This window comes from Pyxicephalus adspersus, chromosome 7 (assembly GCF_032062135.1).
Source record: "Pyxicephalus adspersus chromosome 7, UCB_Pads_2.0, whole genome shotgun sequence".
Lineage (NCBI taxonomy): Eukaryota > Metazoa > Chordata > Amphibia > Anura > Pyxicephalidae > Pyxicephalus > Pyxicephalus adspersus.
Window position 1 is genome coordinate 6,408,325 of NC_092864.1, and position 21,888 is coordinate 6,430,212.

General features: G+C 40.4%; 2 protein-coding genes across 2 annotated transcripts in view; one reads left to right on the forward strand and one right to left on the reverse strand.

Annotated features, from left to right (window-relative positions):
• The window catches only part of LOC140334711 (uncharacterized), a 62,295-nt gene that overhangs the window by 17,991 nt on the left and 22,416 nt on the right, over positions 1–21,888 (forward strand). The gene's annotated exons all lie outside the window — the stretch shown is intronic.
• LOC140334636 (uncharacterized) overlaps positions 16,839–21,888 on the reverse strand; it is a 17,640-nt gene continuing 12,590 nt past the window's right edge. Inside the window, exons 8-12 of the mRNA XM_072416875.1 lie at positions 20,628–20,732; positions 19,666–20,028; positions 18,013–18,312; positions 17,524–17,871; positions 16,839–16,926 (exon numbers count right to left, since the gene is read on the reverse strand). Of these exons, the coding sequence (XP_072272976.1) occupies positions 17,726–17,871; positions 18,013–18,312; positions 19,666–20,028; positions 20,628–20,732 (914 nt within the window). The 3' untranslated portion in view covers positions 16,839–16,926; positions 17,524–17,725. The remainder of the gene's footprint in view (positions 16,927–17,523; positions 17,872–18,012; positions 18,313–19,665; positions 20,029–20,627; positions 20,733–21,888) is intronic.

A 21,888-nucleotide genomic window follows, 5' to 3' on the forward strand; every position in this document is an offset into this window, starting at 1 on the left:
GGCTGAGCCTGCAAGGTGGTAGCATGGCTGGTAGTCAGCAGGGTGGCAGCAGTGTAAGGTCGGGAGCCAAACATGCCTGGGGTAGACCACATGCTTCGCAGCAGTCTACCTGCTTGGGAAGTAGTGGTGCAGGGGTTCGGGGAGGCAGTGGCGGTAGAAGTCAGTGTGTAGTGTTGGGTGGAAAAATTACCTAGTCGGCGGTGTGGCAGTTTTTTGTTAAGCCGCCTGAGAAGGTTAACATGGCCATATGTAGAATATGTGGGCAGATGGTGAAGCATGGTCAGGGTAACAATGTTGGCACCACAGCCCTGCGTCAACGTATGCAGCGTCACCATAAAGTAGCCTGGGAGAACCGTGGCTCCGATGTGGTGGTCCAGCCTGCCGCAGCAACCGCTGCATCACCCTGTGGTACGCTCCGGCTTTCAAGCAGTCGAGGCTCCACCACCTCAGACAAAGGGAGCTGTATGTCATTTCCATCTTCTGCTGGTCCAAATGCGCCTGCATTCACCGAAGCGATTGCGAAGAGACAACAGTATGCTTGCACTCATCCAACGAGGCAGAAGCTGAATAAGCTCCTGTCCAAGTTGATGGTGCTGCAGTCCTTCACTTTCCAAGTGGCGGACTCTGCACCTTTCAGAGAACTGATGGCTTGTGACGAGCCGTGGTGGAGAGTCTCAAGCCGTCATTTCTTTCTGAAAAAGCAAGTACCAGCCCTGCATTTTCCTTAGACCATTTGTAGTGAACCTCTCGTCATATTTACAAGACACCATACAACTACTTGAAATCCTTGAGGGACTAGAAGTACCCCCCAATTCCACTCTTGTCACCATCAACATGGAGGCTCTCTATAACTGTATCCCCCATCTATTGGGTCTAGAAACGATCTATTGGGTCTAGAAACGAGTCATCAATACCAACAACCCGATGTATCCAGCCTACAATGCATTCATACTATCACTGCTCAACTATATTCTCACTATCACTTATTTTGCGTCGGCATACAGCCGTCTTCGCTAAATTTATTTCTGATGATGACTAAGTACTTGTAAAGTAGGTGATAAATGTCTAGTCTTGCTATTATTTAAAAAAATTACGGGACCAAAATTGAGGTCTTGTATCAATTTTTTCTGCCTATAAGGCGGAACCATACTGATTATTGTTTGTAAATTGATTATTGAATATAATTGAAATTGCCTCAAAAACCCTCTTTTGTCCCCTCGGTTTTGTTTTGTTGGTCATACAATGGTATTCAACCAAACTAGGTATCCAACGGTAAAGACAAAGCAGAGTTGGGGTTACAGGCAACAGCCGGTCCAGGCAGCAAACAATTACAGGGTCAGGTAATAGTCAGCAGCAGATATTCCAAACAAACAGACATACCACTAGTAGGACAGTCAGGCAGAATTATACAACAGGCAACTAGTGTCTGGGAGCTGAGAGCTGTAGCCAAGGTCAGGGCAGGATTGTACTCAGGCACTAATGTGCTCATTGGCTGTATTACGTACACTCAAATTCCCATTACCTGCACACGGCCTGGATATATGTGCTGGGGATGCTGAGATAGACACATGCACAGCTAAAGGGAATCTGGGGATGCAGCAAGTTGCAAAGCAGAGGACAGGCAGCTAACTGCTTGATCTCTATTGCTCCTGCAATGCCTTTGGGGAGGATAAACAGAGAGCACTATATTGCAGTGGCTTACAGACCAGGATCGGCTGCCAGATACAAATCTCCTAACAGCTAGGTATTGGGATCCCTGATATTTGCTGTAGGGAATGGTCAGGTTTCAGATTGGCTGATTCACCTTTTCCAAAGAGATCAAATAGGATTCTAGAGCAGAATTTTCTGCATAAAGGAAATATTTCAACTGCTCTAATATTTCTAAATGCTTATTGCTTGGGAGGAAAGCTGTGACAAATTTGGGCAGGATACTACAGGATAGAGATGTCACGTTACCAACAAAGATCAGGATCGTTAAAGCTATGGTCTTCCCAAGTAGTAACAGGACTGCTAGAAGATCTAACTAGTCAATACTTAAAGAAATAAGACCAGAGTGTTCACTACAAGGGTTGATACTGACAATAAAACTCAAATATTTTGGTCTGGATTCTATAGAGAAATCCAAAAAGCTTTGAAAAATTGAAGGCAAAAGAAGAGGAGGACGGCAGAGGTTCAGATGGATAGACAGCATATGTGAAGCTATGAACATGCCTATGCAACAACTGAAAGAAGCAGTGAACGTCAGACACAGCTGGCGTGCAAGAGAGATAAGACACCTTGAGGTCACTGGAGAACACATCATGATCGAATGCTAAAATGGTGTCTATGGTTGACAACTTCTAGATTCCACAATAAGCTCAACCCAACAAATCCCCACATCCTTATCAAAGGCCTTCTGGATATAAGGCCTAGTGTGGTACAAAGGAGGGGCACTCTCACTGCCCCCCAGTTTCCTGCTTACCCAGCCTGCATACCAAAACAAGCGTCTGGCGAATATAATGAGTTAGTTAGGAGAATCAATAACTGATCAAATGATCAAGTTCATATTCCTGTGCAAATGAAGACAACTAGAGATGTGTTTCTTTTTAGGGTATCCTTAAGCAAAGAGCAGTTTGTACCTCTCAGGTCAGTTTAGGTGACACCGATGATGGCCAGCAATGTAAGTAGTATTCTTCCCACTGACTGCCACATTAATGTACTGAAGTTACTTTGAAGACCTGAAAATTATTTCAAGAGGTTTGCACATGATAAAAAGATTGAGAAACACTGAAGTAGAGTGCCATCGGAAAAAAGGATGCATGATTCTCAGTGTAATTTTGTTGGAAGATATTTCTTACACATCAAGTATTATATGAAGATAATACCTTTCATTGTGATCTCCCCCATCTTCTTTTCCAGGGGTCTCTCCAGATTGGGGTGTGTTACCTGGCAGATCATTTTTGCCCCTTTTTCTATTATGGCTGACACAGATACAGCCTACAGATACAGCCAACTCTTGTGTGACCTGCATCACTGGATTCTTTATTTATCACTGGGTCACACTTCATACATCTCTGAGTTCCAGGATTTAATGGGCAAACGCTCCACCTCAAAATTGTGTGTGTGTGTGTGTAGGGACGGGGGGTGACTCGCCTCCTTCTTTACTCTATGATGATCTGTTACCGTCACATTCCCTTCATTGTCCTCCACTACTATCCATGTCACCTGGATTTTCAACTTTTTTGCTACCTTTTGGATGACGCATTTAAATGCATAGAACGTTTAGAACAGTTCAGTTCCTTTTTAGTTTTAGATTTTCTTTAACATATTATACCTCCTGCAGTGTTTGTATACTCGTATTTGACCTTTGACCTCATTGACCATAAGTTCATTAATTAAAGAGCCTAAAAAATAATATTATCAAAAATTATATAATATATATTAATTATGTTGAAAGATAATATATATACATTTATATATAACACAATCCCTTGACATCCCTCTTTAAATATACTAGTAGCTCTGTCATTTTGATGCAACTATAACAATAACTTATTCCATATATTCATAACTATGTTAACTAAAGTCTCTATTATCTGAAGTATCGTTGATAAGTGCAAGGCTGTATAAATCATATGATTTGTTTTCTTTATCTATTTGAACAGCTGGAAGCAGTGGTGTTGATGAATTTATGTTTGGAGCCAACCAGCTGATGTTGGCTTTGGGGAATAAAACTATATGAGACTTTCGTGTCTTTTTATACTGACCCAATATTTAGCATTAGCTGTGCGAGGGCAACCAGCCACCAGGTCTTTTTATAATGATTAAAAAAGAAACTTAAAGATGTAAGCTTGCATGAGATTAAACATTACCATCTTCCTAGTTTTTAGCACTGCTCTGCTCACCAGCACTGGGGTCTGTATTAAACATAGAGGTGTATAGATCTATTTCTAGCTATTTACTTTAGCCACACCCACCCATGCCACGCCCACTTGACAGTGCCCACTGTGGTGACAGGAGAGGTAACCCCGCACCCCCTGTACTATGTCAGAGAGACTATTGGAATATAGAGGGGGGAGTACAAGGGACAGAGTCTGTGGGACCAGCGGCACTGTGGGGACTAACTGGACTCTGGTCAGGGACACTGCAGACTATTCATTGCACCCTGTGACATTCACCCTCATCTCGCTCAGGTATCACTTGGGACATCAGAATGGTGATTAGCCTATTGATCGCCTTCCTTCGTGGGGCAATTTTACACTCACTTTTCTTAGGAAGATCACTTTCTCCATTTCAGTGAACTTTCCACCTTTATTGTACTACAAAATCTCCTCTTTAGGAGTTGAGGGCTCCAATAGACGCTTTATAGGGCCCCAACACCGGCTATGTTTAAACTCCCTGCACCACTTGACTAGACAGTATGTGGAGGGAGAAGCTAGGCCATGGTGAGATTTTTGTGTTTCTATTGTTTCATATCAGACTGTGTTTACTTATTTATTGTGAATATTCTCTGACACTTAGAACTGCACTCCAATACACAACTACAAGAGGCTCAATGCATGTAAGTGCAGCATGTCATATTGTACATGATGTGCATTGAGATGTGTCGCATGAAAAAAAAAAGCTTTTTATTGTTCATGGCATTAATTGTAGATAAATAGGTTGGGTTAGCATAAAGCATAGTAATATACAAAATTCTGCACATTTACACATTTTAAGTGACGTCATAACAGACCACAAAGTTCACATTTAGTTTGTATATGAAATCAGATTAGGTTCCTTCTTTTAGCCTTCAAAAGTTCTGCTTACCTCTGACTTTCCCCTAAGCTGCTGCAAGCTGCTTATGCCATCCCATTGACTTGTATAGGAAAAAAGCTTTAATGCAAATACAAATCCATAAACCGTGTACAGCTTTCCAAAAAACTGAGCTATATGATCACCAGCTTTATATTCCCTGCTGACTACTTATCGTTATGTTTACCTTAAGGATGCTTCATATGGAGAAGTTTTTTTATTCTCCATTTTTCTGCAAAGGACATTGAACCTTTGAAAGTCCTTTTATGAAATTAATCAATATATCTGATAAAAGGGGATCATTTCCTGCTCTGCTCAACAGACACATTGTAATAATAAACAGAATTATTAATATTTTTGTTTAGTTTGTAACTAGTACACATACCTATACACCCCCCAAAAGGCTGTCTTTATTTTCTTTGTTCTGTCTTTCTCAGATCTGTAATTCCTCCGGTAACAAAACTTCCTGTCCAAAGCTGATCTATGGAGAATCCGCATTGTCACCCTAAGACAAGAAGTCTAATAGTTCTACATAATACCTCAACGTCTCATCATCATAACATAGGTTTATCGATTCTAGACCCAATAGATGGGGGATACAGTTATAGAGAGCCTCCATGTTGATGGTGACAAGAGTGGAATTGGGGGGTACTTCTAGTCCCTCAAGGATTTCAAGTAGTTGTATGGTGTCTTGTAAATATGACGAGAGGTTCACTACAAATAGTCTAAGGAAAATGCAGGGCTGGTACTTGCTTTTTCGGAAAGAAATGACGGCTTGAGACTCTCCACCACGGCTCGTCACAAGCCAGTTCTCTGAAAGGTGCAGAGTCCACCAGTTGGAAAGTGAAGGACTGCAGCACCATCAACTTGGACAGGAGCTTATTCAGCTTCTGCCTCATTGGATGAGTGCAAGAATACTGTTGTCTCTTCGCAATCGCTTCGGTGAATGCAGGCGCATTTGGACCAGCAGAAGATGGAAATGACATACAGCTCCCTTCGTCTGAGGTGGTGGAGCCTCGACTGCTTGAAAGCCGGTGCGTATCACAGGGTGATGCAGCGGTTGCTGCGGCAGGCTGGACCACCACATGGGAGCCACGGTTCTCCCAGGCTACTTTATGGTGACGCTGCATACCTTGACGCAGGGCTGTGGTGCCAACATTGTTACCCTGACCATGCTTCACCATCTGCCCACATATTCTACATATGGCCATGTTACCCTCCTCAGGCGGCTTAACAAAAAACTGCCACACCGCCGACTAGGTAATTTTTCAACCCAACACTACACACTGACTGCTACCGCCGCTGCCTCCCCGAACCCCTGCACCACTACTTCCCAAGCAGGTAGACTGCTGCGAAGCATGTGGTCTACCCCAGGCATGTTTGGCTCCCGACCTTACACTGCTGCCACCCTGCTGACTACCAGCCATGCTACCACCTTGCAGGCTCAGCCACTGCCTCAAGGGAAAGCTGCAACATTCTTCACACTGATGATGATGATGAAGCCGCTTCTTCACCCGGCTTCCAAGTGCGATCGGCTCCATCATCATCGAGTAGCGTATGCAGGTCACTGATGTCCTCCTCAACGGTCTCTAGGTCAGAAGCCTGACCACTCACAACACCACCTTCCACGCCACTCTCCTCATCACTGCTTGCCTGCCTAGCGGAGGCAGCGGCAGATGTCTCCTCCAGATCTTGGCTGTGCAGTAGCTGCTGACTGCCCTCCACTAGCTCGTCCTCGCTGAATAGTGGTGCTGAGCCCACAGCATACAATACTTCTGTGGCTGAGGGAACATCAAAGGACAGAGGCAGGTTGAGGACAGGTGAGGGCACAGGGCCTGCTCCCGGGACGTACCAACTAAGGGTTGTGTCTGACGAACTCACCGACTGTTGGCTGGGGGTGTTTGATGTCACTTAGGATGAAGTGGATGACCGAGTTAACCAATCAAGAATCGCTGGGTTAAGATGGTCAAGATAGGACCGCTAGATGACACCGGGAGCTCAGGCCTCTCACTGAGACTCCTGCTGACACGCCCCTTACTTTGCCACTCCTCTGTGCATGACCTGCCACTTCTCTGTCTGACTTACTTTTACTTGAACTAAATAAATTAAAAGCAAATTAAAACACACCTAAAAGCGATGTATATATTTTTTTTTGTACAGAAATAGGCCACTAAACGCTTTCACCACAAATAATTGCAACAGTGAACTGCGTATATATTTTTCTTTTTGTACTGAAATAGGCCACTAAATGCTTTCAGCACAAATAACCGCAACAGTGAAGTGCGTATTTTTCTGGAAATTTAAATTGCTGGAATGACAGAGCTGTATATTGGCTATCTGGATCCCCAAATAATCTTTCCCTGCACTTTTAAATTGCTTTTCTAGCACTGTCCTTAGCGCCTTCTGATGTCTCTGCCTTCACTAAGATGCTGTGAAATGATTCCTTCTTATTCTTTCTCTGCACTTGCAAATCGTTTTTTGAGTTTTTCCTATCCTATTAGGTTTTTCCTATCACTCCCCCTAGCGCCTGCATATGTCTCTCCCTGCACTCAGAACGCTGTAAAGTGTCTTAATCCAAGATGGCAAGAGGCTATTTATAGGGCTGTGTCGTCACAGGGCTGGCTGGCTGCTGATTGGCTGCATGCATGGCATTATCCCGCCTTCCCAGATTTCCTTGCCCCATGTCCTCACACGTGTAGTCGCCATTTGCCTCGAATTGTGAGGAAATTCGGATTCGTTGCAGATTGATTTTTTTCTGAAATTTGGATCGAATTCCACTTGGTCAGCTTCGATTCGCTTATCTCCAATTGTCATATTTGAATTATTTGATCTGGATATAATGTTTGTATATATTAAATGTATATATCAAATGCAACTGATAATATTTTAAATGGTACTGTAATAAAACTGAACTTATATTACAACATTTACCTCAAATTGTATTCACATAATTTATATTTGAGATACATTTACTTAAAAACCACTAGACATATATACTGTTTATTCTTGTATTAGGTTACAGAATTTCTATATTTATTTTTATTTTTACATTCCCTTTCATTTCACACTTTTGCTTTAAACAGTATTTATGTTTATGCCTTAGGTATGTCCATTCCCCCAACCAATGTCCCGATGCATACCCTGTGGAGCCATATTGGCTGGCTCTGCTATCTCCCCATTGGTGCAGCACTTTTATACAGGCACCCATCATGGATTGGCCGCAACTAGTGGCCCTCTAATCTGCAATGAAGTTGGGTGGTGGGGGCAGGAAACCCGACTGTGTTAATTCCTTCCCGTGGTCATTGCTATGATGCTCACGGGATGGGATTGATGCATTGCCCGGACAATGGATGAGACTCATTGAGTCCCAGACATTTTGACGTCACAGGGAGACCCGGAACACTGATGCCTGCATGGTTTAAAAGCGGGCTCCGGAATCCCCTGGGGCGTGCACCGTATCGTCAGGAGTACACTGCTGCTGCAGCACCCTTTATCGAGTTGGTGACATTCATTGGGTATGTACCTTTACCTTCATTAATGCCCCTAATTATGCTCTCTTAGATTTACTGCACACCCAACAGTACTTACTATTTACTTTTTTATATGTCTTACTTCAGTATTAGTCAATAATTAGTACTCTAATTTAAATATCAATGGAAATTATAGTCAATGCATTATAGATTATACTGGGTCAATACTTATATTGACTATTAATATAATTATATACTATCTAGAACTTTTTTTAACATTTATTTTAGACTCCATTATTGTGGGATCTCTTTACTTACCAATACCCTTGAAGGCCATATAGGCGACCCTCATCTCTCCTCATTTGACATACTCCTGAGACCAGGTAACTTTTTTTTTCATTAAAGAATTCCTTTCTTCTCAAAATTAATAACATAGTACCAATCTAACATATATCTATTCCGTTATATATACAGCAATTAATGACAATTGTATCTCCATTTAACACAATTCATCTACTTCATAATACTCCTTATCCAAGCCAATGTAAGTGACATTTCTTAACACTTATAATTGCACCATCATGACTAGGTTATCTTTGTACAATTTTTTCTAAAATCTTCACAATGTATCTCATATATATTGACTGTTTATACTAGCAATATACTGTTATGTTAGACTTAAAATGTATCTTTTTTTTAATGCACTCAGAATATACATGCTAAGGCACACAGCTACCCCTGAAGAAACCTAATGTAGGTGAAACGCGTCGGGTAACAAAGCTGCGAGCACCTGTTGACTGTTCCATCGCATACAGTCATCTTCGCTAAGTTTATTTCTGATGATGACTAAATACTTGTACAGTAGATGATAAATGTCCAGTCTTGCTATTATATAAAATATTAATAGGACCAAAATTGAGAAGGTCTTGTATCAATTTTTTCTGCCTATAAGGCAGAACCATTCTGATTATTGTTTGTATATTGATTATTGAATATAATTGAAATTGCCTCAAAAACCCTCTTTTGCCCCCTCTGTTTTGTTCTGTTGATTATACTACCAGGGTTGGCAATCATCCCACTCGAGGAATTGTACATATCTTGTATACACATGACTCCACTGGACCCCCTCTTCTATACACTACCATGTACCTTTGTATGACTTCTAGGTCTGCTTCCTGAACTTGCTTCTTCTTGACTCTCCTGTACGGTGTCATATTTATGGATCACCTGGTTACTGACCCTGGCCTGTCTGACCTGACGCTTCCCCAAACGTCATCCCTTGTGCACAGAAGTCTTGCCGGGGAACCAGGAGTAGGAGGGAGCTGGGATGGTGCAACTAGCCTCCCGAGGTTAAGCAGGGCCTTACTTCACATGAACAGTACTTGGTTAGATTTGGGGATTGGCCTTTGGTGGGCACTGGTGCTGCATCAGGGCCTTACACTAAGATTATGGTCACCTGACCATCATTAAATAAAGGGTAAGACATTGGCCCTGATTTATTAAAGCTCTCCAAGGCTGGGGATAATACACTTTCACCAGTGAAGCTGGGTGATCCAACAAACCTGGGATGGATTCAAAGTATTTGCTAGCAAATAGCAAATGACATTGAAGAAATCCATTCCATGAATTATTTTGTATTGGATTGGATACAGGAGCTTGTATTGAATCCAATACAAAATGAATGAATGAGTTTCAATTTGAATTTCCCGCACACGCGCCGACGTCATCATGCACGCAGGGAGGAGCCGTCCGTTTTTTTTTTCTCGGCCGGACGGGTTCTCGTTTCAGAGATCATCCAGCGCTGGAAGAAGAAGGACGTGGACGATCAGTGGGACCAGGTAAGATGCCGGCCGGCTTCTTACCGGTCCCGCTGGCACCCGACGAAGGCACCCGACGCTGGAGGGGGAGATCGACGGAGGACGACGCTGGAACACGAACACAACGCTGGATGAGCACATAAGACCAGGTAAGTAAGGATGGGAAAAAACTCGGGGTTAACCATCGTAGCCATTTTCTTTTGCCCGTACGAAGGTCGGGCTTAACGGCAAGGAGGTTAAAAACTAGTTACATTGTTTATTATATACAGACATCATAAAAAGACATTCAAAGGATATGCTTTTATAAAAGATTATAATATACAATATTCTTTAGTGGCAGTGGCTTTGGGCTATTTTTATTGGCTTAGTGGCCACTACTCTTTCCTTTGCAGAGCTGGCTCCCAGGTTTGAGTCTCAGCCAGGAAACTTTCTGCATGGAGTTTGCAGGTTCTCCCTGTGTTTTCATGGGTTTTCTTCTGGGTACTCCAGTTTCCTCCCACATTCCAAAAACATGCAGTTTGGTTAATTGACGTCCTCAAAATTGCCCTTAGATGGTGTTAAATACATATGTCTATGGTAGAAACATTAGATTCTGAGCCCCTTGAGAGACAGTTAGTGATGCTCGTAACTATGGACTTTTAAAGTATAGTAGCGTAGAGTAATATTTTGGCATTTTATAAATTCAAGATAATAATTTGTACATTTTGTGTCAGGTGATTTGGTCACCATTTACCCATATTTTGCCAGTCTCCCAGTCCAGATTTACTTTTTAACTTTCCGTCTATTAACCCCCCTAGCGGTAATCCCGAGTGTGACTCGGGGTGTCGAAAAAAAGCAATCTATGTAATCTGCTTTAAAAAAATTTTTACAGTGAAATATACCACAAAACACACAATAAAAGTACAAATACACATTTTAGTGCACCAAGCATTATTGCCCAGTGCCCTGATTTACATTTTGCCCAGTATTATCCCTGCCCTTGATCTGACCTTTTGATCACTTATATATCACTTCCTGAATGTATCATTTCATCACTTTGTCTTTGACCTTGATTGTTCCTGACTGTTTGCTGGAGGACGCATGGCATCCAAATGACATCTTGCCAGCGCAAGCGCCGTTTTGGAGGCATTTGAAAGCAGCTATAGCGATTTGGAGTCCCTTGTGGAATCAAGCGACAGTGATTCACCAGGAAATTTGTCATCGTACAGCGAAAGTGAACTGAGCGGCGATTCTGAACCTGTGCGCACATGGTGTCCTATTGACCTTGATGCGAACCAGGCAACACCAAGATTTCCATTTACTGATGCACCTGGGATGAAAATTCAGGCTGAATGCGACGACCCCCTGGCATACCTGAGGTTGTTTTTGACCGATGAAGTTATCAAAAAAACTGTTGCGGAGACAAACAGGTAAGCCGCTATTGTATTTGCTAATTTTTTGAAATTTTTTGCTATTTTTTTTTGCCAACAAGTGTGCTGCTCTGTGTTTGCTAACTTTTTAAATGTTTTGCTAATTTTTTTTTATGCAAACCTATATATGCTGCTCTGTGTTTGTTATCATATTACTTGCCAGCTTCACACTATAAAAGAACATATCCTAAAATACATTTTTTATTTTGTTTTATGCAAGTACGCTGGACAACAAGGTGCTCCACACCTGAGGTTTGTAAGAAGCAGAAAGTGGGAACCTGTGACTAAGGATGACATTTGGCTGTTTTTGGGCGTGGTGATCTTGCAGGGAGTTATGGGCAAACCCGTGCAGAAGTGGTACTGGTCCAAGAACAAAATGGTTGCCACTCCATTCTTTGGTACAGTCATGCCAGAATACCGATTTTCCCTCATCATGAAGTACCTGCGCTTCGCAAACAATGAAGAATTTGATGAGACTACCCATCCTGCACCAAAACTCAAGAAACTTTGGAAAGTATCTCAGATTATTCTACAAAATTTCCAGCAAACCTATGTGCCAGAAAGAGATGTCAGCATTGACGAAAGTCTAATGGCTTGCAAGGGGAGGCTCAGCTGGGTGCAGTACATTGCCTCAAAGAGGGCACGATTTGGCCTGAAGACCTATATGCTGTGAGAATCCTCATCTGGCTACATCTGGAATACGGTACTGTACACTGGAAAAGGAACACAGTTCAACCCCAGATACAGCCATTATGGATTGGCAACATCTTCAGTGCTATCCCTCATTGAGCCATTGCTAGGCCAGGGCTATTGTGTCATAACTGACAATTTCTACACCTCTCCTGAGCTTTATGAGTTCCTTCTGCAACACGGAACAGATGCGTATGGAACCGTTAGGGCTAACCGGCGCAACCGGCCAGCACTGTTTGCAAAAGGGAAGCTGAAGATAGGAGAAATTGTTGCCTGGCAGAAAGGCAAAATGATGGCCCTAAGATGGCGTGACAAGAAATATGTGTGCCTGATGAGTACTGCCCATGATGCCTCCACCGTTCTGGTACACACAAAATGTAGGAAAGAAGTGGTGAAGCCACAGGTGGTGATTGACTACAATAACACCATGGGAGGTGTCGACATAGCTGACCAAGCCATGACATTCTATCCAGTGATGAGGAAACAGCAAAGGAAGTACTAAAAGAAGATTTTCAGGCATCTAGTTGAGCAGTGCCTATGGAATGCCTACAGTCTGTACAAAAAAAAATTAGAGGCCTGTGAATCATTCAGACTTTATTTTGCAAGTTTCTGAATCTATAGTCAAGAACCACCATACACCATCAGTGGCTATGAATAGACCTGGACGTCGTGCTTCCACCATTGTCAACCCAGAAGGCCTGACCGGTCGTCACTTCACTGAATACATCCCACTAACCCAGAAAAAGGCGGCACTTACAAGGATGTGCATGGTTTGCTGCTCAAAGGCCAATGACAGAGGAAGGAAGAAACGCAAGGAAACCAGGTTCTACTGTCCTGACTGTGATGTTGGGCTTTGTGCAGCACCCTGCTTCAAAATCTACCACACCCCGGATGTTTACTAAAAATGTAAATATTTTTTTTCTAAAATCTGCATTTAATTTATCTTATTATTTATCAATATTATTGCACCCTTGTTTTGAAAATTTCAGTTTCAAATTTTTGATAAAATTTTTTTTTTGATAAATTACACTGTTGTGTCTATCATTTCATTTTTTTATTAATATGTGTTATAAATATGTACTATATTATAATTTATGATTATAATATAATAAATAAATATAATTATTATACCCTGGAGTTAATCCTAAGAATTACAGGCAGACAAAAATTTCTATGCAAAAAAACAGGATCACTTTTTGCATCAAAAAACTGACAGAATTAGAATGCTAGGGGGGGTTAAAAAACAAATTTGTGTTATACGTGAATTTTTGCACAGCAAAAATTTCATCAAAAAGGGTGAACAATAATTCTCCAAAGCCAAAAAAAGTTATACTCACTTGCGTTTACCCCTCTTACAACAAACAAGACATGTTGGGATTGTCAGACCCAGCCTGGGCCATTTAGCTTATGGAGAATACTGATACTGAATACATGTTTCTAACACAGGTTTAGCATTTCCATTTTTTTTCTTTGGTTTTTATATTACAATAATCTTTACAAAACGTTCCCCCCCCTCCAAAAAAAGTACTGGTCTTGCACACAGAAGTTGTGGGCTGTTTGGGTATCCACCTAGAAAGCCCAGCTGCGGATGTATAGCACCCCTGGTATGTGATTACCAGCCATATCCAAGCTGTACGGTATAATTTTAAAAAATTTTTGCATTAGTACTTATCCCTCATGAAAATGCCTGTCTGCCTGTGTTTACCAGTGATTTGGCTTACTTGCAAAAATAATAGAAATAGCTAAAAAATACAATTTGACTCCAATATTCTTCAACAGAGATTGCCAGTAATTTTTTTGTGGCCAAGAAGTTCCAGGTTCCAAATTGACTGCCCATAAAACTTTGCAATTTTTTGATAATTAAATGTAAGCTAGGAGACTCCATATGTCGCTAAAGAACCTAATTGTAATTTGGGTAATCTACAGACTAGTCAAAAATAATTTTTGTTTTTTTATCTAATCAATGATGTGGAGGCAAGACTCGTGGTAAAACTTCAGTGGTAAAAATTCATCATATTATCTTCTGGAGGTGGATGGTACAACTCTTGAACTAATTTTTCCCAATCCATCATATCATCTTCTGGAAGTGGATGGTACAACTCTGGATCTGGAACACCAGAATGATGTTGGTAAGCTATCATGTCAGACTCATCTTCTGGAGGTGGATGGCACAACTCTTGAACTGGAACACCAGGATTATGTTGGTAGACCATCATATAGGACACATCTTGTGTAGGTGAATGGTGATATTCTGGTACAGGTGCACCAAGATTTAAATTGCTGGGGGTCACTGATGCAGTCATATCACCCTGTATATCTGGATTCTGTGATTCAGGTGCTGTCAAAAACACACAAAAAACAGCTAGTTATCTGAAATACAGGATAGGAGCTTCTACAGCAAATACTTACAGAGACTAATAAAGTTTGCCCTCCCAACTACTCTAAAATAAGCATTCAGGAGTTATTTTTAATATGAAAGAATGTGATTTGATAGACAACACTACTTGCACAAAGTTTCTACTAAGTCTGTATTTGTTCAGTCCACTGTCTTAGTGTATTGGTATAATTCTAAAATAACTTTCGGTTCAGCCATGTTGGCTAATCAGCTGCAGTGTCCAGAAACCTTGTTTTAAATCATCTTCTACCCAACATTCTACAATGTCATTGGGTTTGATTTATTAAAGCTCTCTAAGGCTGGAGAGGATACACTTTTGTCAGTGAAGCTGGGTGATCCAACAAACCAGGAATGGATTTCTTCAAGGTAATTTCCTATTTTCTAGCAATTGTTTTGAATTATGGACAAGATCAGTTTCAGGTTTGCTGGATCACCCAGCTTCACTGATGAAATTCTATCCTCTCCAGCCTTGGAAAGCTAATAAATCAGGCCCAATGTGTGAATAATAGCTGCCAAATGGGCCAATTTTCTTTTGCACTGTTCACAAAAATGTATAAGTATGTACTCAGTATGCTCCACAATTCAAAATTAACATTTTACACAAACCATATTTTATAAGACATATCTGACAAAAGGATAAAATTAAGTTTAGAGGAGGAAAACACAAAAAATATTCTGAACCAGTACTATACTATGCAGTTCATCTTGCACTGTGAGATAATCCTACCCCTCGTATATCAGCAGCATAAGCACTGTGTCTGTGTCCCTGCTGCTGTCATTATCCCCAATGTATAACCTGAAAATATAAGTTTATTAAAATTTTACATTAAGCTTATTATCAGCTTTTGCGGTCCCCTGTGCACTTCAAGTTTCTACAACAATCAGTGTGGGAGATATGAAGGTTTATAAATTGTGGATAATGACAGCAGCATGGACACAGACAGAGCTCTCATGCTGCTGGTATAGGAAGGGGCGGGATTATCTCACTGTACAAAGAGGGCGGGGCACAGCTGATCTCCGAGGTCTGTAGGACACTCCCACTCGGGAGCTCACACTGAATCAAAATCCCATTGAAAAAAAGATGTGTGCACAGACAGAGCATAAACAGCTGAATGTGATGTCATTGTACATGCCCAATCAGCTGGTAGATCAAATTCCTAAAGTAGGATTATCTTATAGGAAAAAGGCCATCACACACATACACGCATGGTGCAGCTGTAACCCAGTGGCCGCTGAAGGTACTGCAGCAGGCCTGCAATATTCGCTCTATAAGACGCTCAGACATTTTCCCCCTCACTTTTTGGGAAAAAAAGTGCATCCTATGGAGTATCTCTTTTCAAATGGCTTTTAAATATATTTGTTTTCAACATTTTATGTTTTGGTTTTGCTATTAGAAGAAATACTGTGATAAAACACTACATGAAGTGGCATGTTTCATTCATGGAGGCATTTCACCCTTAAAGTCTCCTTTGCAATCCCCAGTCTGCTCCTTACCCTGATTGCCTTAAACCTAGCTCCAGATTCATAATGTGCCAACTTTCTGTATCCCCTGCTATGCCCATTGGATTGACACACCTGCCCCTGTCTAAAACCAATGATCTGTATTAATAAAGGGACTGGTGGGGGGAATTTTAGTGAGCTGCAGAGAATTCAACCCTCCATCTTCACATGGTGATTTCTGTTCACTTTTGGTATGGGGCACACATGTATTCCCTCCAGATCTCATATTGCATTGTGTACAACAGATCACCCCTCTACATATAGGGGGACGTAATAACACAAACACATGTATGCATAGTAATACAAGGCAGGAATAGTGCTTCACTACACCAAGATTTATTCAAATATCCGCTTTGATTGCAGTGTATGTGATACTTACCACTGACGTGTAAATCTCCTGTACTCTTCTCTATTGGCTGCTCCAGGCTGGGATGTTCCACCCGGCAGATATATTCCACACCATCATCTCTCTCCAGAGAGGGGGAGAAGGTCACAGATGAATTATATCCATACAGCTTGTCTTTCTGTTTGCCTAGTGGAGTATCAGTAATTCTGTATGTCCCATCTGAAGACAAAGGATACATTTCTCCTGATTGTATCTCCTTTCTAAGCCATGTCACTCTCACAACATCAGGAATGTATTTTGTTACTGTGCACTGTATGTGGTGTGTAGGTGGTTTGTGGTATGTGGTGGCTTCTTCACCGATCCTCAGGGGCGGGACTGACAGCTCCAAGTTTGGCTTCCAGGGAAATTCTAACAAAACAAAAAGTGAAATATTCCTTACTGGGGTAGAAGTTCTCCAGTATCTGTGTGAATATCACGTCTCCGGTACCCAAGGATAGTTTCATTGCTTTTTTCACCTTTGGTTTAGCTGGAAGGACATAAAAGGTTTACAATAGTTAATAAATGTCATATAAAACATTTACTACATTGTCATATGAGAAGTGTCTTTTTATAATGGATAAACCTACAATAGTAAGAAATTTGCTTTTCCATTTCACTCTGCGCCTGTAAATGTCTAAAATCTGTAAAAAACTAAATGCAGTATAGGAACCTGGGAGGTTCTGTTCACTGTTAGTGAATAAAATACCCCCAGAAATGTCATTTCCTGTTTGTGTAATTGGTTTGTAATTTTCTCATTAGTCTGCTCATCATTAGGACACAAGTTATATTGTAGGCATCCCCTGCTATCATTTTTATATCTGATGAGAACTCAGAGATATTCCCCATGTGTTAACTAATTCTAAATTGATGAAGTCTCTGCAAGTTTCCTCATCAGAGCACTGAATGTACACCATATGGTAATAATGACCCGGACAGCCCATTCAGGAAACCAAAAGAGTTTTCTTCCAAACAGAAAGAGAATCTGCAATAAAGTTTGTTAAAATCCTTGCTTCCGGGGGGGGGGTGGACACAGATGGGGAATTTACAATTTACATTTAATGACCATAATTGAGAGTTCCCTCACCCTGCACCTGTAGTGGTCCTGATCTTCTCTCTATCGGTCTCTCCAGGCTGGGATGGGATATGGTACACATGATTTCTGAATCTTCATCTATCACAGATGGTGTGAATAGCAGTCTGGCTGTACAGGAATAGGTGTGATCGGACTGTCTCTGGGGCTGGATGTCTTGTATCTGGTACTTCTCATTGTGTGATAGAGGCTTATATTACTTCTCTCCTTTTTCCTTCCTGTACCACCTAACAGTCACAACATCAGGGAAGTATCGGGAGATGTTGTACTGCAAAGTATTCTTTTGTTCTGATAGTACATGAGGTATAGGAACTTCCTCAATCACCGGGCACCAGGAGAGACCTTTATAGAACAATACAATTGTTACAACTATTTCAACAATACAACTATTGTGTTATTTTTTATAAAAACCAAGCAATATATCCCCATCTCATTTGCACAGAATGATCAGCATTCTGGGATCTAGAAATAAGAATTTCTTACCTGGGTGCCTCCAGGACAGGATTTCTGTTTGTGGTTTCTCCAGAGATTTGTGGCCCCAGGTTACGTGGACGGTGAATTTTGGATCTTGTAAGAGATATCTTGGGACAGTACAATGACTGTGACCATTATATGTGTGATCATTATTCTCTTTATATTCCTCTTTGGACTTTAGCTGATTCTCTCCTGATTTCCAGCTGATCTTCATATGTTTGGGGTAAAAAATCTGGAGGTTCAGAGAGCAAAGAACATCCCCAGTATCACACAGACTTGTCTTCACACCTTCCAGGACTTGTGGCTTTGCTAATATTAGAAATACAAAAATGTAAATACCATCAGCAACCATCATCCCATCTGATATATTTCAGAAAAACAAATTAGCTGAACCTGCATGTTATCCTGGTTCCATGGACTGTGTACTTCTGTTCCCTGTTTAGATCTTTGTTTGTACCCAATACCTTTCATGTTCGGTCTTATCTTCATTCTGCATCACACTTCTTGTATTTGTTATCTCTGTACAAGAAATGGAAGCCGGGGACTCACAGTCCTCACAGACAGCAATGACAGCAATAAATCACTGTCATAGATTCACTGTCATAAATGGGTTAGGGTTTATTCACCCTAATTAGAGAGACATCACATCTACCAAATTGCAATAAAAAATGATAGAGCCCCTAAAACATTTCTGCACAACCCAAAACAGAACTATATTTTGGCTTGAAGTGGTCTATAATAACCTAAAATTAGGATAGCAGTCTCCTGCTGCCAATGTCATTGATACACCTGAATAAATTATTATGTAAAACAATAGAATTGTATAATACAATATATCATTCAGGTCATATAATTGTACATGACATGATCTTACCCCTCCCCAAAATGATAAAATATTTAAAGAAACAATGCTTAAAGGTGTTGTTACCTGTAACAGAGCAGTGTAATTTCTCACCTTTCTAGAAGCCCACAAAACTCTGCCACATACCACGTTCCTATACATATACATACACATGTTCCTAGGCTGACACTTCCGGGTGTGTAGATCTTGGTGGTTCCCCAAAGTACTCACTGGTTTCTCTTCCAGACTTCAAGTCATTGTAGAATACATAAAATAATATGACGTCAACATGAGGGACCAGTGGGAGCTGCGGGGAACCATCAAGATCGGCACACACAAAATATCTGTTTCGTGTCAGACTTTAGGGGAAGAGAAACTGGAACTGTGAGGTGGCAGCATGGGCACCTGGAAAAGTGAATATTTAAATAAAACTTTAACAAAGGTAAAAAGCTTAACAGTATTTGTACTTGGACAGAGTTGCTTTAAATTTGACCATATTTTGGTGGGGCCTTTAAAAACTTTGTGAGCCACAAACCCCCATTATATTAAAAGTGTATTGTATATTACACTTCAAATCACCTAACACTACAATCATCACTATCATTTATTGATGATGAAGTGAATAGGAACATGGTGGAGATATGACCAGACAATATTAGCAAAACCCAATGACTTGAGTGATCCCTTCTGTGTCAAGAATTGGTGTTTATATAGAGCAATTACAATTTACAAACAATATCCCAGACAATTAATACATTAGTTTTTCCATACAACAGTATTAACACAAGCATGGTGATAGAAATAGGCAATTGTTGTCTTACCATGAACAGACCTGGGTATAAATTCCTTGGTCTCTGTTTGTCCATTACAGGAGACAGTGCAGCTGACTATCACCCCCAGGTGCTTGGACACAGATGGTATAAATGTCAGTAATGAAGTTATATTAACCAGCCCTTCTCTATCAGCCTGTTCTATATCCTTAGATAACAAGTAACCGGAGTCTGTCCGGGAATCTCCTCCATTGCTGGATATTTCTTCTGCTGGTCCATCCGTCGGTTTCACCATCCACTTCACATTGGTGTCCTCAGAGCAATAAGACACTGAGCAATACACGGTGACCTTCTCCCCATGAATCCATCGAGAAGGTCCCCCAATCTCCCCAACAATCCATATTGGCTCATGTGCTGGACAGAAAAACACAAAAATTACATTTAAAAACAAAATAATACAGAGGGATAACGTGTGGAAAAAAGAAAACGTTAATAGAAATTTATTTTTCTACAATTTAAAAACATAAAAAGTTAAAACTTTCATTGTGGTATATAATTTTTGTAATGCAAAAAAAATCACTCATGTACATCATCAGACATTAATTGTTTGAAAGCAAAGGATAGAAAGGAAAAGGAGCGCTATCATTAAATATTGATATGTGTATCTATTGTAGTAAAGGTGATATCAGATAATATTATAAATTACTTAAATGTGAGAGCTAAAAAGCAATGGTACATTAATACTCAGCCCGTGCTGCACAGAAGTTAAGATGTTGCTGTTGCACTCATTTTTAGTTTCTGTTGGATTTTTGGTGCAGTGCACCCCTTTATGTATCATGCACATACTACAATGGAGGTGCCTTCTGGACATTTGTTGGGGTGCCATTCAAAATGATTAAAAGTAAAATTAGAAACATGAGTGGTTTGAACAAGCCTACTTTCAAAATCCTTTCAGCTTTTCTTATCAGCAGAAGCCAAATGATCTCTGAATAATAAATGTATAATACACAGACCTGTTTCTGCAATATCAGAGTCAGTCTCAGATACAGTTTGTGAAACTTGGTGAAGACGTTGTTGCTGATTGTCTTCTGGCGGTGGCACAGCTGCAGTGTTTATGTCTGTCAATCAGATAATACAAAGCTTGTCAATATAAAATATACAAATAATTAGCACATTGTGTATAGACTATGAGGATAAAGAGCCAATGTAGGGAATACTTATAAATCTGAAGCGTGTAAAATGTTTGCTTAGATCAACCAAACTCCATACAATATTGGGGGGCTTAAACATTTCTGAAGGGGGAACATTTTTTATTTATTTTCTGCTATACTGCTCAATACTTTCTGGGGGGGTGTAGTTATTTTATTATTATATTGGCAAAAATATTGGTAAATTATTTATTTAAACCTAATATGTGATAGAAAAACCTTTGGACTTCTTCATTCACCATATTCTATGACCTTTACAACATAATACATTTTCCATTGATTGAAGTGTTGCCAATGTAATATTTCCAACTAAAGCCCAGATCTCTAATATTATTTTATCTCCATGTGGTATAATAATTGTCAGCTTTTATTGATTTAGGAACCCAATATAATGTCATCTATAGCAATCTGGGGAATCCTTTGAAAATCTTGACCAGCAGGCTGAGTCTCTATAAAACTTTATATTTTATGTTATGTACAGAATAGAGACCTATTTGTACTTGATGTGCAGATCAGGTTTAACCTCCTTGCAACAAAATAATTATATGCTTCTATTAGGCCTGCAATTTGTACAAAACAGTCCCATGAGCTTTTTGGTAATAGCATTGCGGTAGATTATTTGACTTGCTATCATCCCAGCATAGAAAATCTTGAACAAATAGCAATTAGGTTTCACAGCAAATTCACTAAATTAATTGAATCATCTCTTGCAGAGTAAACATTTACATTGCCAAATGAGCAGCTTAAAAACCTTATAGCAATGCAGGTCCATTGACTCAGATTTATTACTGTAGTGAATGTTTAACTCATTTACTAAGATGAGTGAAAATACTTTAAAAGTATGCTCTTGTAATTCACTACAAAGGTCTTACTAGGCCAGCACAAACCTGTTCACAGTCCTCCCCAACAAGGCTTAAAATGTGACAATTGTAGAAGAGACAAGTAGTTTAATGTATGTACTTTAGATTAGTGTGAAGATCCACAATGCATGTCCTGCTATGGTGAAATAAAAACACATTTGGGATATACAAGACAAAGCAATGGATGGTCACCTTTTATAGTGAGA